At 39.0% G+C, this 17,778-nt stretch overlaps 1 protein-coding gene and 1 long non-coding RNA gene across 7 annotated transcripts in view; both read right to left on the bottom strand.

Annotated features, from left to right (window-relative positions):
• Positions 1–17,778, bottom strand: part of HERC2 (HECT and RLD domain containing E3 ubiquitin protein ligase 2) — a 236,769-nt gene that overhangs the window by 217,103 nt on the left and 1,888 nt on the right. For all 6 annotated transcript variants that reach the window (XR_014148742.1, XM_081831489.1, XM_081831490.1 and 3 more), the window contains exon 3: positions 6,613–6,727. Coding sequence is in view for 5 of the 6 variants with exons in the window: in XM_081831489.1 (XP_081687615.1) it covers positions 6,613–6,727 (115 nt within the window). In the remaining variant the exon portion in view is untranslated. The remainder of the gene's footprint in view (positions 1–6,612; positions 6,728–17,778) is intronic.
• On the bottom strand, positions 9,963–16,304 carry LOC145723572 (uncharacterized). Its single transcript, XR_014148743.1, has 2 exons — positions 15,200–16,304; positions 9,963–13,393 (listed from the first exon to the last, which is right to left on the bottom strand). It is a non-coding gene; the product is annotated as an uncharacterized LOC145723572 (long non-coding RNA).

Genomic DNA, 17,778 nt, shown 5'->3' with positions numbered 1-17,778 from the left:
AAAAAAAAAAATTCTGACAAACTTTTTTATATCAACAAAATTTATGTTGTTCTGTAGTGTATTAGCTTAAAAACAATATTCAAGTCTTTCATTAACTTAAAGACACTTGTCCCAATATGAAATTGATTTAATCAATAGCTAATCTGTGAACCCCTGAACAAATGCCAAGAAAGAATTCTAGGTCATCCGCCACCAAGCACAGGTTAATAAATACAAGCACACATATTTTTCTCTCAGATTGCTACTACAATGGCAGGATGCAAAAACAACTTTGCAACTTTTTTTTTTAAAAGATTTATTTATTTATTTGAAAGAGTGAAAGAGAGCACACGAGCGGGAAAAGGGGGAGAGGGAGACAGAATCCTCAAGCAGACTCCCGGCCTGGCACTGAGCCTGATGCGGGGTTCGATCCAAGGACCCTGAGATCATGACCTGAGCCAAAATCAAGAGACAGCCACTTAACCGACTGAGTCACCCAAGCACCCCCAACTTTGCAACTCTTAATGAGCATGTTCTTTTTGCTCATTAAATATGCAAAATTGGGGGGGGTTCTTATAAGGTGGACTCCAGAGCTCTGCTAAAATGCTCTAACACCTACTTCCCACTTTTTTTATCTGTGGTATAATAAAAATATATATTTGGTCTCAGAGCTCCTAAAACCCTTGGAATTTACTGAGGATAGGCATGTCTTTTGTTATTCTTAACAAACCCCTTTCCACCACACCAGAGTTTATACTAATGAGCTGGCTCGGGGTAGGGCCACTAGATAACCTCAGTGTGGGCTGGTCACCGAAAGGACCAGTGATTAGACAGTAAGAGCTGTCAGCCCTACCTCCTGACCTCCAAGAGGGGAGGCAGACTGGAGATTAAATTATAGAAACTCTTAAACTATAAGACTGGGGAGTTTCCAGGTTGGTGGACACTCAGATGTGCTGAGGGAGTAGGGGGACCAAGAGAGGGCAGAGCAGCTCTAAGCCCCTTCCCCTATTCCTTGCTCTATGCATCTTTTCCATTTGCCTGTTCCTGAGTTGTATCCTTTATAATAGCCCAATAAACATAAGTAAAGTGCATTCTGTGACTAGTTCTAGAGAATTATTGAATCTGAAGGGAGTCGCAGAACCCCTGAATTTGTAGTTAGCCAGGCAAAAGTGTGAGAAGTCTGGAAATCCCATTTGGCATCTAAAGTGAAGGCAGTCTTATAGGACTGAGACCTTAATTCATAGGGCCTGCACTAACTCTAATAATTGTCAGAATTGAACTGAATTGCTAGACACACAGTTGGTATAAGAGAATTACAGAACTGGTGTGGAAACATGTATTTGATGTCAGAAAAAAAACACTATCTGAATTAGAAGTTACTTAATTTGGACAAAAGTTGTAAGTAATATGGATGATTGAGATTAAACCAGAAAAAATGTGGCAGAGAAATATAAATATATATGCAAGATGATGAATGTTTCTATCAAGGAAAAGAGCATTTTTGTCTCAAAGAAAAATACCTAGTTATACCAGAACATGAAAGAAGATGGTAAGGGCCAAGTGAGCAGATACAGTAAAATGTACAAGATTCCAGGGAAAGTGAACTTTATCTGCCTTGGTTTACAAAACCTGCAAAAATGTGTCAGAATTCACAAAGTTGATCAATAAACAAAACTGTGAGCCTTTTACTACCAGACTGGGCTTCCTCTCTGTAACCACTTTTCCATGCCAGCCTGGAAAAGTCACAGTATAGCCACTCTCTTTCAAGCCCAGGTCAGCCTCCCCTGGAAGCTGTTTGATACCATCTTCCCAGGATCAGACTCTAAATTTTGAACTAAAAAATCATCAAGGTGTTTTTACATCCAAATGGTCTTTGGCACTTTCCAGATCACCAGAATAACAAACATGGGCTCCCACATCACGGAACTCATGATGAAATGCTCACAAGCAGGAGGAAGGCTGATCATAAAATTAGGTAGAGTTGGGATGTTCCTTATTTCTTTATTAGCTCACCACTACCATTAAAGTTTCCCTATGCTCTAGGCCCATAATATGGGAAGAGCTAGCAAATCAAAAAGAGAAAAGTAAGGTGCCTAGATTAATTTCATACAAGTAGAATGTTATGTAAACATACACTCTACAGTTCCCAGGACGGTGAGAGGCCCTAGAGATGCAACCATGCCTCACTGCCCTCGCTATGTTCTAAGCCCCAAGGTGGACAATAACCAAATCCTCACACACAGCCATGAAGCCCACCCTGTCAAGAATTTTAGTTCTGTCCATTCTGATACTGTTGCAAAGTATAATTAATTAACCAGAGCTTTATGTCTCATCTGCTTCCTTCCAAAGTTGAAGGCCAAAAATGGGTCTTTAACAAACAAGAACAAACACAGAGCCTCAGCGGAACTACCAACCCTGTAGGGAACAAACTCCAGCAGAAGCTGACATCACCCCTTCCAATACACACCAGGCAGACTCCCAGAGGTGGGTTAAGCCTTCCATCAAGGACTCAAGATCCAAAGCAACAAGAATTATGGAGGACAGAATAAAATTATGAGGGAAATCTAATTTGCTTTGGAATATGGTTGGGTTTTTTTAATAGTCTTATTTCCTAAAATAAGGAAAGTCTCATGAGGAGGCTTTTTTCCTTTCCTCTACATCTCTAACTCCCAATGCAATGGACGGTGCCTGTATAAACAACATGACACAGTCTTTGAAAAGGAAGCGTCAACAGCAGGACTTGGAAATGTGTTAGAAATGCAAATTCCCAGGCCCCATCACAACTCTAAGGAATCAAGACTCTGGAGGTGGCGACAGCATGGGTGTCTAACCAAGCCCTCCAGGTGATTCTAATGAACAACAAAGGTTGAGAACCCTTGGGCTAGGGATTCAAGATTTAATTCTTTGAGTTCCCACTGCAGGACAGAGTCTTGATTAATTTTCCTAATATTCGCGGCCCTCCGTGCAGTGGCTTTCAAACTTCAGGGTATAAACATGTCACCTGGGGAATGTGTCCACTGCACGAAGAGACATACTTCCCAGGATTTAGATGCCATAGGGCACGAGAAAGAGTACATTTCACTCCAGTCTGGCACAACCCATTCTGCTGCTTCCTGCTCCCTGCTCACTGTTCACTGCTCCCTGTCACCCCTGCACACCCACTCCCAGTTCTGCTTTCCACAGTTCTCCACTTGGAGGCCAGTGCCCACTTCTCTTGTATGACCCCAAACCCCACTGTCCCTCAAGCCCAGACCAGGTCTCTGTAACTATTTTTCAAACTTCTACCAACACTCCATGCCTAAAATGCTCCCACCCTGCATGTGGGTGACATCACAGGGTCTTTGTCCTCTGTTACACACCCTGGTATATGGATGCCTTTTTTTGCCCAAATAATCATGACTTATTGTGGGAGAAAGTCCACATTTAATGCTTTTTTACAACCTCCAAAGAAAAGCTATAAAACCAGCAGGAAAGCTGCCAGTCAGCACAGAATATAATGGAAACATTCATGTTCCAGAAAGAAAAAAAAAAATCAAAAAACTTCTCTCTAAACTCTTAAAATTAAAACACATAAAGAGTACAGACTAGACACCACACACATACAAAAACTTCAAAACAATTACCACACTTTTATACGATATGAAGTCATAAGCTCCACAGAACTATAAAACACTGATCCTGATGTCAGTAAATTACATTTGTAGTACAATAGAAATACCAATGAAACTTTCTCAAGAGGCCTGGCTTCAATTTCCAGCTCTGCTCCTGTTATTTGTGCAAACTGTGGCTTCTGTCTCTTGGTAGAGTTGAGGATTAAAGGAAATAATGAGAAAATACTTTCAAGAAAAGATGTAACAGCTAAGCAAAGTACTGGGTAATATTATTTCTACTATCTGCATAGACTGAAAAGGTTTATAATAAATGAAACAGCTCATGCTTAAGTTCTTCATACAAGGTCAGCCCTAGGCAAAAATAAAAAATAAGCTTAGCGTATCTTTTAGTACCTTCTTTGGCTTTCCTTTTTTTATATACTATATTCCCTCCTGTACCTTCCCTCAAAATAATAAATACAAACAACCTTAAATGGGATGTTTTTTTTTAAAAAAGATTTTATTTATTTGAGAGAGAGAGAAAGATAGCAAGAGATAGAGCCCGAGCAGGGGAGAGAGCGAGAAGCAGGCTTCCCACTGAGCAGGGAGCCCGATGGCAGGGCTCGATCCCAGGACCCTGGGATCATGACCTGAGCCGAAGGCAGATGCTTAACCAACTGAGCCACCCAGGCGCCCCTAAATGGGCTGTTAAGAGAAACATTCACTTGAAAAAGTATACGACTATAATCCTGTCTGTTTTTTTGTGCGGCAGGCCCCCAAAAATAAACACAAAACCATACTACTGTACTACTAAAAAAGAAAGGCAGCTTTCTTTCCTCATCAGCAGGGCCAGTAAACTCTACATGCAATTACAAAAGAAAATAAGAAAGCTTATCTCAGGGGAAGCAGAAATTATTAGAAGCCACTATTTCCCAGAAATAAGCCGCTAAAGGATCGAGCTTAACAACAATAAAAACCCATCCTAAGATGGTTGTTTGTGGAAGAAAGAAACCAATCCTTTCCCAAAGAAAGTAATCTCTGAAAATACAGCAAAGAAAACTGTGTATCTAAGGAACTTCTACTCTCATCTGTACTTTCCTCACAATTAACTACAATACCACCAACATATAATGTACATAGTCTTCTAAATGGAATTTGGTATATAAAAACCCACCTATGAAAAAAGTATTTTCTAACAATAAAAAGCACATATCATGCCACACCAAAAATAGAAACTTACTGAATGCCCAAAAAATGACCCCAAAAAACTATTCAGATGGGACCTACATAAAAAGAAATTATGCTTTGCAGGTGCCTGGGTGGCTCAGTTGGTTAAGCGACTGCCTTCAGCTCAGGTCATGATCCCGGAGTCCCAGGATCGAGTCCCGCATCAGGCTCCCTGCTCAGTGGGGAGTCTGCTTCTCCCTCTGACCCTCCCCCGTCTCGTGCTCTCTCTCTCTCTCTAAGTAAATAAAGAAAAATCTTAAAAAAAAAAAAAAAAGAAATCATGCTTTGCTTTCTAACCACATGATTTTCAAAAGAAGAAAAAATACTCATCAAATATAGTAAGAAATACACTTTGAATTTTTCCATTTAAATAGTTTTCTCAGAGCATCTTTCAGAACTAGTGTTTCATGAAAAACATTTTGGGAAACATTGTTTAATTCATTAACAAATACTGGATAACTGGGAAGAAGTGATGGAAAACTTTTTAAAACATACATAATGAACCACTGAAATTACTAAAACATTACCGAGTGAAAAAGGCCAGACACAAAAGAGGACACTACTACATGATTCCATTTACATGAAGTTCTAGAACAGGCAAAACTAATCAACAGTAAAGAAAGATCAGACCAGTGGTTGCCTCTGGAAAATGGGGTCAGGGATGGGCCAGGAAGGGGCCCAAGGGAACTTTCTGAGTGAGATGTAATGTTGAGAGAAGTTTAGGTTATACAGGTTACATTTATCAAAACTTGTGGAACAGTAAACTTAAAATATATGCATTTCATTATGCATACATATTACTTAAAGACAAAAAACTAAACTGAACTCAATCAAGTAAATGATATGTCTGAGGGAGCTGGGTAAGATGCACCAATGGACAGAAGAGATCCAGGAAGCCCTGAGATAAACAAGTGAAAAGAAACACTTGTGGTAGGATCTGGGGGGTGGGTTTGCAGCTGATCACTATGTAGATATGTCAGTTGTTCTGGGTGTATGGAAATTTTACCAATGAAATATCAGGGAAAAAAGAGGAAACTCTACTAGATGTTATAACCAAAAAAATAAACTAATGTTTTCCAGTGTATTTTCAAATGGATACTATCTCCATTCTACAAGGAGAAGAAGAACCACTTTCTAAAGTAATTTTTTATCCACCTTGATGACTTTCAAATAGCGGGACCGACAAACTTCGACAGATCTCAAGAGGGGCTTTTCAGATTCTACAGGTCTGGGGTGGATACAGGCATCCATTTCTTTTCAAAGGCTCAACAGTTTCTGATTCATGGCCAAAATCAAGACCAACTGAATTGTCATTGAAAGTCTTGTTGACTTTTCATAACAACAGGCCTAAACAAGAGTATTTACTGGTATTTCCCTGTGAAAAATACAAGATTAAAAAAAATAAGGGGCCAAGTCCAGTCCACAGGCCAAAGGCTTCCAAAAGTGTTTTATATGTTGCCACAGGAGAGTGATACAGGAAAAATTTCAGGAATAATTGTTTCACTCAATCTTACAATAATCACTATTTATAGTTATCCAAGGCAAGATATATTATAAAACTTAAAAGAAGAAATATTAACTGGGAAGGACACCACAGCAAGACAGCTTGCAATGAAAAGACCTTCATTCACAAAGAGCAATGAAATCCAGGTAGCTCATAATGTTAACTACAATGCAAACAATCTCCAAAGTGAAAACAAAATTTCAAAGAGTTACGCTTAAACACTCCTATTCCTATTGCACATTCCAAAATTTCTATAAAATACGATTTATAAAGGTCCTTACAAAATGAAAACTACTAGTAAGAGGTCCTTACCTTTTCTAGGAGGAAGCTCTCCATTCTGGTTTAATTCTGTCCCCGTATATACAATTTCTCCATCTTTAACCATTTCATTCCACAAGCCACAGAGCCCATCTCTTGTGAATGCAAGCTGGTAATGATAAATAACATAAACTTACAGAATAATCATACAATGCAATTCTTAAAGAATGATATGATTAAAAAAAACTCACTTCCTCTCATTTATTCAGTCAACATTTAATAAAAATCATCCCAAAAAACATAAAGTGAAAAAGGCACAGTGCATAACAGTATATAAACAATGTTAACTTCTGCATAAGATACAAGAAAAAAGACATGCACATGTGCTCTGGAAAGATAAACCAAAAACGAATAATAATGATTACCTATGGAGAGACACCTGTGACAAGGGAACATGGCAGTACAGATGAATGAAAGCAAGATTTTGAGTAAACTTTATATATTTTTACTTCTAAACATATAAATGATTTTCATCTTCAAAAATTAAAATTAAATCATAAAAAAGAAAAATCTACAACTGGTAAAAAGCAAATTAACCTATGTTTATCACAAAGAAAAGTATTTCAGGGGTCTTTTCAATTATACATCTTTAGTCAAATATACTCTAAAGGAAAAATATCTTAAACTTTACTCATTGGTCTTACTGATAATCATAGTATTGATATTAAAATCTTAAAACTATCTCATATATATTGTATGATACAGCAATGTTAATAAAATAAAACATGTTTACAACAGTTATGTTAGTGTTACTAGCAACAAAGGTTTTAAGTGTGAAAGAGATAAATAGCAAGGATATTTTTAAGAACAAATTGAATTGGAAATCTCAATACAAATTTATATTTGAATACATCTGCTTGGGAAGGAGCTAGAATGAATGACAGACATTCTGAGAGCAATGAGTACTCCCAGCACCCAGACATCAATTTTTAAGTCTCACTTCCCATAAACAAAACCTGGGCTACTGGAGAAAAAAGGCTGATTCCAGGTCCAGGACCAATAAAATGAGCCTGGAATATTTTGTGTTTGTACCCCAAAAAAGCTGTGTAAGGCCTTATGGGGACTCTACTGGCCAAATTTAAAACAATTTTGAGCATCGAAATACATAATTACAGTGGACTGCAAAAGTAAATAAAAACACAAGTCCACAGTGATATTCAAAGAAAAAAAACCAAAAATGCTCTCACTTGTCAGTACTTATGAGACAAAAAAGGCTTCCCAGAGGAAGAAGCCAATGAGGGCAGGGGCACAATAGACACCCAGAGAAGGCATCCATTCTGAAACTGCAGGGACAACAGAAGCCCTCTTATCAGAAACACAAAACACTTTACACTAAAATGGGCACATCTGTTTGGCCATCTTTTAACGAAAGACCAGCACCTTTTCTTTATTTACAAGTCCACTAACTTGTTACTTGTCATCATTCAAGCAGGCACCACCCTTATGAGGCATCCACTATTTCCAGTCTCCATTTCTTTACTTTTTTAAAAAACGATTTTATTTATTTATTTGAGAGAGAAAGAAAGAGCATGCGAGCATGAGCTGGGGGAGAGGGAGAGGGAGAAGCAGACTCCCTGCTAAGTAGGAAGTCTGACGCTTCACTCAATCCCAGGACCCCAGAATCATGACCTGAGCCGAAGGCAGACATTTAACCTACTGAGCCACCCAGGCGCCCCTCCATTTCTTTAAATGTAGCAAGAATTAGAGTGCCTGGGTGGCTCAGTTGGTTAAGCTACTGTCTTCGGCTCAGGTCATGATCCTGGGGTCCCTGGATCAAGTCCCGCATCGGGCTCCCTGCTCGGCGAGGAGCCTGCTTCTCCCTCTAACCCTCCCCCCTCTCATGTACTCTCTCTCTCTCTGATTCTCACTCTCTCAAATAAATAAATAAATCTTAAATAAATAAATAAATAAATAAATAAATAAATAAATAAATAAATAAATGTAGCAAGAATTAAAGGGCACTCTGTGAGCAATCTCAGTATAGAATTCTTCTAGACTTTCAAGACTTTTTTTTTTTTTAAAGATTTTATTTATTTATTCATGAGAGAGAGAGAGAGGCAGAGGGAGAAGCAGGCTCCCAAGGAGCAGGGAGCCTGATGCGGGACTCGATCCCAGGACCCTGAGATCATGACCTGAGCCGAAGGCAGATGCTTAACCATCTGAGCCACCCAGGTGCCCCGACTTTCAAGACATTTTCCCTAATCCTTTATAGTTTTCTTTTACCTAACCTGTTCAAGTATTTTTTAGCATCTCACTTTCTTTTTTTAAGATTTTATTTATTTATTTGACAGAGAGAGAGATAGCGAGAGCAGGAACACAAGCAGGGGGAGAGGGAGAAGCAGGCTTCCTGCCGAGCAGGGAGCCCAATGTGGGACTTGATCCCAGCATCCTGGGATCATGACCTGAGCCAAAGGCAGAGGCTTAACGGACTGAGCCACCCAGGCGCCCTAGCATCTCACTTTTATCCAAAGCATGTGTAGCAAGCAAAACTCTAAGACAGTCTTCAAATCCTCATCCCTTGCTGCACACATATCCTGTGTAATGCCCTCTGAGTGTGAGTAGGACCCATGAATAAGATGGGACATCACACCTGTGACCAGGTTTTGTTTCCATCTATGGCAAAGGTGAAGGAACTTCTCATATATAATTAAAGTCCCACAACTGTTGATTTCTAGTTATCATAAGGAAGATTATCCTCGGGCCTTACTTAATCAGGTGAAAGCCCTTCAGAGTATGGGGCCATCCAGAAGAGACATTCTCTGCAGTCACGGAGAGGGCAGCTGCCATAAGCCACCTATGCAGAGGGACAGCATCAAGGAGCCCATGACTCAGTTCCCCAACTGCAAGGAACTAAATTCTGCCAAAGAGCACCCCAATGAGATCCCAGATGAGAGCACAGCATGGCCAACACCCTGACTGCATGCAGCCTGTTAGACCCAAAGCAGAGGACCCAGCTAAGCATTGGCCAGACTCCTGACCCACAGAAACTGGGAAAGAGAATAAACATTAATCGTTTTAAGCTGCTAAATTTACAGCTAGTAACTTGTAACATAGCAACAGAAAACCATTTCAGCATCCAACTTAGTTTTCATAGAAGCAACAGCTTTCTTTCAGCACTCATATTTTATTTGTTGACCTCACTAACAAGATAACTGCCATAAACATACTTAAAACTAAAACATGATTCTTGATAAAAGTATCAACCAGCGGGGGAAAAGTAAAGAGCGAGCCACAAACATTCAGCACCCCTTATGTTTTAATGAGGGAATGGAAAAGCTTGGCTCATTTGCTCATCCAGGTAAGAAGAGGGCTAATACTGCTAGGGTTCAGTCCAGCTCCCACACAACCACATAAGCATGGGAGGCAAACAGGAGCCAGACTAAACAGTCCCATGTGTGCTGTGCTCCAGCAGTTACACGCCATCTTTAGGTGGGCCAGGGAATAAATGATCATAACTTAAGGCATAACTCAGTATCAGTGCAACGGATGGAGACAGAGGAAGAAATTAGAAACAGAAAATAATTTAGGAGCCTCTGTCAAGAGTCTCCCCAAAAAACAGTGACAGCCTAAGCAAAGATGAGGAAAGTACTTAAGACATTTCAGATCAAATGAGACAGATCAGACGTGAAAAGTGAAAAGGAGGTAGGGAACAAAATCAGATGAAAGAGAACTAGCTCGGTATTAACCACTGAGATTTCCACTAACTATGAACATGAGCATGGAGATCCTCTCCCCACACACACATGCGTACACTCGTATGCACAGCCACATTATGTACATACATACATACACACACACATACACAAATACAAATCCAGATCTTAACAGAGTGTCAGGACTAGAGATTCAAATCTCTATATGTTTGTCATTGAAAGTCTTAACAGAGAGTCAGGACTAGAGATTCAAATCTCTATATGTTTACTGATGACTCCTGATGGGAGTCATCAGTAAATGAAATATAGACCACAACCTGGAGGAAATGCCAATGCCCAAAGAGAGTAACAACATCCTCAACCCTGACAGCACATTGGGATTACCCACAAGGTGACTGCATCAGTGTTTCTGGATGCAGTCCAGGTTGAATAACATTGGTGTTTAGAGCTATAAAAAAGGAAAACAAACATGAATTAAAGAATAAGCCAAGGAAGAAGCCCAGTTTATGTGGAAACAAGAATTGTTACTACCATGTCAGAAGGTAGAAAAGCAGGGCAGAAGCTGTGTGGAAGGTGGAGACTGGGTATCTGGACGACTGAGGACACAAAGATGTAAATGAACCATGGACCCGAGTAACCACCATTTAAAGCACAATGGTCTGGGCATCTTAAAGGATTTGAGGAAAGAGGAACATTACTAAGGCAACAAAGCAAGCTTCCCTGGAGGAGGACATGAAAGAGCTAGGCTGTGGAAGGCAAAGAGGAAGCCTAGAGGAAAGCATTCCAGGGCAATGGAAGGAAAGCACAGAATCCCAAAGAGAAAGCCAGGAAATCAAAAATAATCACAGCATTGTAAGAACAGCCTGTACAGGAAATAAAAACTACCAATCTGTCATTTTAAGAGTATCTGTACAACTGTCTATTAGCTTGTCTTCATAAATAGCTAACTTCCATTAAAAAGTACCCAATGGGTGATGATACAAGTTTTAAATTTTAACTGTTTTTAGACAGAATCCAGATGCTTCTAATTAGTTTACTTGGTCTGAGGTTCCTTTTCCAATTTGTTCTCACACTCTTACTTTATGCCTCTAAAATGACATAGCAGGTAAAGTCATTTCACCCTGAAAAGCAGACAGAAAGAGGGGTATTAACAGGCTCAGTTCTAAGGAACAGTAAACTAAAACTCAATTATTGACCAGGATCACACAACCCTGAGGCTATGAGAAGTGGGATTTGGAAAAAGGCCTAACTCCCAAGCTTGTTCTCCTCTCAGCAACACCACAACATGCACCCACACATGCAGGGAAGAGGCCTGGGAGAACCACTGAGTCCCCCATATTGACGCTACTGACACTTGAACACTAAAGAGGATTGGGCAAGCCAACCCTTAAAGTATCTATTAAAATGACTACTTCAGGGGATGCCTGGCTGGCTCAGTCAGTAGAGTGTGCAACACTTGATCTTGGGGTTGTAGTTGAGTTCAAGCCCCATGTTGGATGTAGAAATTACTTCAAAATAAAATCTCTTAAAAAAATAAATGACTAATTCAGAATGCTTAAATGACTTATAGGTTAAAAAATGTTTATTTTACTTATCTTTAAAACATGCCTGTTATGTAATCTGTTCAAATACTTGCAGATACTAAAGTAAAGGTATCTGGCTTTTTTCCTAGCCTTGCAGAAAAATACTTACTAAGCACCTGTTAAACACAGGACAACATATAGACTCCAAAAAAATTTTAAGAAAAGGTTTCTTAAGCAACTGGGGAGGTGAGACAGAAACATAAAGTACCTCTGTTTTAAGACATCGGGCAGTTAGGAATAACAAGCCTGAGACCCAAGAGAGGAGTACAGCCCAAAGAACCTAAGGCTGCCTTCCTGAGAAGCACCTGCCAATTCTGTGAGCACGGCTAAGACCAAGAACTGAGCAGAGCTGCTGAGAGACAGGCTTGAGCCAGGGTCCTCATGGGGGGAAGTCCTGTTAAACACGCCATGCTTTGAATGAAACTTCAAAGGGCCACACACACCAGAAGTACGTAGTGATCAGGAAGAAGCAGATGGCCTTCCTAGGGAAGAAGCCCTATTTTGAATCATTTCAGCCCCCAACTGCGCTGCAGTGACCTGGGACTGCTAGTGCTGTGTGATTGGTAGATCCTCTCCAGAGGGGAAATCGTCACCCAGAGCCTCAAATGATCACAATAATTTTTCAAATATAGTATCTGAAACTCAAACAAAAATAATAATGGATAAAGCAAGATGATGTGACAGAAAAATGAAAAAAATATATAGAAAACAACAGAAACAAATCAAGAGTGGATGCAGAAAACAGAAATATAGACACAGACTCTGTCCTAAAAGGGAGAGCCTGAGCAATGGATTTATTTGGCAGATGCCAGCCCAGGGCAGTGGGAGGCAGGGGAAGGGAGACAAGGGAACACATGAAGCACAAGATACAACATGTTACCACATGGGTAAGCAAACTAAAGCCTAGCCCACAGGCCAAATCTGGCCCACCACCTGATTTAATATGGCCCCTGAGCTAAGAATGGTTGTTGCATTTTTCAATGGTTGAAAAATAATCAAGGAAAATACTTTGTGACACATGAAAATGATGACATTCAAACTTCAGTATCTATAAAGCTTTATTGGAACCCAGACACAGTTGTTTATGTATTGTCTGTGGCATGACAATGGCAGAGTTAAGTAGTTGTTACAAAGAAAATATGGCTCACAGAAATATTTACTATCCTGCTCTTTACAGAAAAAGTTTGCTGACTCCTATGTTACTGCACTGGCCCATACTCCACAGTGAACAGGAGATAACAGCAGATTGTCCACTAGGCACATTCACTAGGCATGTGGGACTCTTATACAAGTTTTGTAAGAAGAAATCATGGAACAGTCCAAGGAGGGAATAAAAAGAAAAGGAATTAAAACACCAGTTCCCTTATCTGTCCTTGCCAAGAGGTGGATGTTCAGTCTATGGGGAGCTAACTCCTGCTCTCCCAGCACCTTGCAGACTGTATCATTGGCTCCATGGTAGACAGCTGGGAAGCCATAATGAACAGCCTGTTGTGTGACATGACATCCAAGACTGAAGTGGAAGGGTCATCCATGGGCATGCTGGATGAGCATGGGGAAAGGGAGACACAGTCAAGGAAACTAGACTATAGTAGGTAAACAAAATGCCAAAGCACTTGAAACGAAACATTTAAAACAGGTGCATCTTACTAAGTATAACTATACCTCAATAAAATTCATTTAAACAAAACCATGGAAATTTTAGAACCAAAAAATACATTATCTATAATTAAGAATGCTGAATGAGATTAAAAGCAGATTAAGAAGGCCTGTGCTTCTTCTGCCTATGAAAGATTAACTTCTTTAGGAGTTACCTCTCCACTATAATCAACTAGAAAATCAAACAAAATATATCAAACAGCCCAGAGCTATGATCCCTAAGAAGGGCAACAAATGAAGCCCTACAATTGCCCAAGCTGACTGCCTAGAAGCAGCTTCCAGGATGCAGCACGGGAAAGGGGAACCCAAATAGAGCCCAGAGGTCTTGCTGAGTTGAGGACACAGATCAGCTATAAGAGGTTAAAATGACAAGAATACAGGTGAAGGGGGATCTGTAGAGAAAGAGTGAACTCTAAAGATGGACAGAGGGGACCCCTTGAGTCTTGGGCTGAATACTGAATTGGGCATGGGTTAAGAAAACTACAAAGGCTGGGGAAAGAAGCACTAGAAAGAAAAAGGCAGAATCCCCATGATTCCCAGTCTGAGAAAAGCTTGTGTTTCCACCAACAAAAATGAAAAAGACCTCCTATCACACCAAACACTTGGAAGAGTCCTAAGAAGGATACTGCCTTAGTAAGGCAGATAAATTAGTACATGACTAGAGGTTGTGTTAGATCAGCCTGAACAAACCTGAGGATCAAGCTTTGAAAAAATTAAATTGATCCCAACAAACTTACATGAATGCCAGACAAAACTAATGCTCTTTAAAGAAAGAAAACAAAATCCAGCACAGAACAACATAATATTGTCCAGCATTCAATAAAAAATTACCTGACATGCAAACACACCCCATGACCAAAGCAATCAATCAATGGAAATGACAGAAGCAATCAATAGAAATAAATCCAGATGTGATAGAGATGATGGAATTAGCAGACAAGAACATTAAAAACTCTATTATAGATACGTCCAGATGCTCACAAATAGGAAAATATGAAACTGATGACAAGTGAAACAGAAGATATGAAAAGGACCCATATGGAATACCTAGAGATGAAAAATACAACATCTAAAGTGAAAACTTCAATGCGTAGGATTAATAGGTTAGACAATGTGTAACAGTTATACTATAATGTACCATGTCTAAGCAGAATGCTATTATATAGTATGTTTTCTCCCTTTTATAACTCATTTACTCTAGGTTCCACACATAACTGTAGGTGCAATGACCACCATCACTCTTCATGTCAATCTACAGTCATTCGGTCATCTAAAGATCCTTCTCTGCTCACTTCCTCAAGAAGAGCTCATGGGAACAGTATTTGTTCATTGATAAAGTTGTGTCCTTTTGCCTGAAAAGTCAGTTTTGGTAGAACATAACATCCTTGCCTCCCATTTTCTTTTCTTGGGAGCCATAAATATGTTACGGAATCTTCTTCTGCAAAAAAAGTCTTATCAAATCTGATGGTAACCTCATATTTATCTTTCCCTTATAAATATTATTAGTCTTTTCTAAGAACCAGAAGTTAGTTTTTAAAAAAGACTAACAAAATGTTTAAAGCCCTGACAAGATTAATCCAAAATAGAGAAAATGCAAATAACCAAAATCATGAATAAAAAAGTGAGCTATGCTACCTATCCTACAGACAAAAAAGTAATCAGAAGATGTCATTATGAATATTAAGTTACCTGTATTACAAAATTCTTTTATTTCTACATCTCATCTGTCAACTGGAAAACCTGAGAATAGAATTTACCAAGATGATCACATTTATGTTCTTTAATCTACTGATATTCTAAGCATAAAGTAACAATATATACATTTAATAATTTTAAGTTTAATTTTAAATTTTAACTTTTATCTTTACTCATTCTAAATTGATTAGAAGAAGAGACAAATAAATTATTTGAGTAATTATTAATATACTCAACAACTTTGATGGACCTCAAGGGCATTATACTGTGAACAAAACCAGTCTTAAAAGATCACATATCATATGACATTCTCAAAATGACAAAATTAAAGAGATGGAAAACAGATTAGTGATTGCCAGGGGTCAGAGATGGTGGGGGAAGGATGGTGTGACCTATAGAGGGGCAAGAGGAAGGAGATCTTTGCGGTGTGATTACACAATCGGCACAGAACTATGCACACATTGTTCCAATGTCAATTTCCTGGTTTTGATAGTATACTATAGTTACATAAGATGTAACCAATGGGGGAATCTGGGTGAAGAGTATACCGTGACCTCTCTACTTTCTTTGCAACTTCCTGTGAGTCTATAAATTATTTCAAAGTAAAAAGTTAAAAAAAATTGCATCATACATATCTAATTTCATGCTCCACTTCAAAGAATCCAAAAATAGAAACTATAGGAGATTCATCTGAGTACAGATTATGCAAGAAAAAGATAACACCATTCTTGGAGCCATGCTCAAAGACACACCCCTAGCCTTACATCAAAACTAGCAAATAAATGTGCATATATGATTTAAGAATAAAAAGCTTTTAAGGTATCATTTTTTTTATAGGTCCTTTGCTTAACTGACTTTTTGGTTCATTGAGAAACAACCAATCGTATCAGACAGGACTTTTACTTTAAATATAAAAATGGTACTGATTATGTAGCTAACATCTCTTAGCTCTATATTTTATTGCCTCTTCAAGAGAGTTGCAAAGGAAATGGCAATTCAAGGTACTCCACACAACAATCAGAAAAGAGTGTTGAAAAAGTAAAAAGCAGGGCGCCTGGGTCGCTCAAGTGTCTGCCTTCAGCTCAGGTCATGATCCCAGGGTCCTAGGATGAAGCCCCGCATCGCATCGGGCTCCCTGCTCAGCAGGGAGCCTGCTTCTTCCTCTCCCACTCCCCCTGCTTGTGTTCCCTCTTTTGCTGTCTCTGTCAGATAAATAAAATCTTTAAAAAAAAAAAAGAGGGGCGCCTGGGTGGCTCAGTTGGTTAAGCGACTGCCTTCGGCTCAGGTCATGATCCTGGAGTCCCTGGATCGAGTCCTGCATCGGGCTCCCTGCTCAGCAAGGAGCCTGCTTCTCCCTCTAACCCTCCCCCCTCTCATGTACTCTCTCTCTCTCATTCTCGCTCTCTCAAATAAATAAATCTTTAAAAAATAAAAATTAAAATTAAAAAAAATTTTTAAAAAGAAAGAAAAGTAAAAAGCATTATATATGTAAAAACCACATATATGCCTGCCATATAACTGGCACTCTATTAAAGGCAGCTTGTTGCAACATCATAGGCCTGACACATCGTAGGCCTAAACACCTATGAACAAGAAAGTCTAGGATTAGTGCCTGTGTTCTTTATAATATACACATATTAAAAGTTTTCACTGCCTCCAAAAATATTTCCTTTCTAAAGTCACTAAAACCTTCACAGGCATTTCAAACAAAAATAGCCACAGAAAACAGATTTGCTAAATTCTATGGCTAAGAAACATGTTTCTACCCCACATAATATTAATTAACGAGGTGTCAATTCTGTTCCCAATATAAAAACCCTACCTAAGGAATGGGACACTGCCCACTCCAGTTGGGAGAGACATCCCAATAGGGTAAGGATAAAAGCTGTCAGTATAAGGCTTGCATCTGCAATGTGTGTCTATAGGAAGGATTCCAAAGAGTGAAGCTAAGTCTAAGTCATTTGTTAGGGTAAAACGACATTTGCTCCTCACATTTAATAAGCAATGCTGGAGAAACTATATAAAACCAAGGTCAGCGATCACTTTTTTCATGATATTAAGTAGCTTCAACACCCACAACACATTTTCCCTCTGGGGCACTCTCCAAAACCTACGTCTCTTCATGTATTCCTAGGATGAGTTTGGAGGACTTCTGACTAATATTTGAAATGTCTAAGAAGGGCTAAGCACTATATATTACACTAAATAAATCAAAGATAAAATAACTCTAAGGCGTAAGTGGTGTTTCTTTTTATGTACATCTGCCTGACTCATCATAGGCACTCAACTCAGCATTAAACTGGTTTTAGATCAAGATGCTAAAACTCATATTATGCAGTTATTCAATTATGATTAAAAAGAAAAACTTCATAAAGTTCTTTACTTCAACAAGTTCTAATAAAATAAACACTAATAAAAAAATGAAGTCTTAAAATCAGTTTGCCTAAATCTCAAGATTTCAGAAATAAGAAATTACTCATCTCACCTCCCCCCACCACGCTTTAAAAAAAAAAAAAATGACAAAGGAAAACAAACAGTAATTGCTAAATAAAAAGCAATGTTTAAACAAAAAA

The sequence above is a fragment of the Leptonychotes weddellii genome, chromosome 9 (genome assembly GCF_054177405.1).
Source record: "Leptonychotes weddellii isolate Sample4059 chromosome 9, ASM5417740v2, whole genome shotgun sequence".
NCBI classification, from domain to species: Eukaryota; Metazoa; Chordata; class Mammalia; order Carnivora; family Phocidae; genus Leptonychotes; species Leptonychotes weddellii.
Note: the sequence above shows the minus strand (reverse complement) of the source record. Positions and strands in the feature narration are given on the sequence as shown.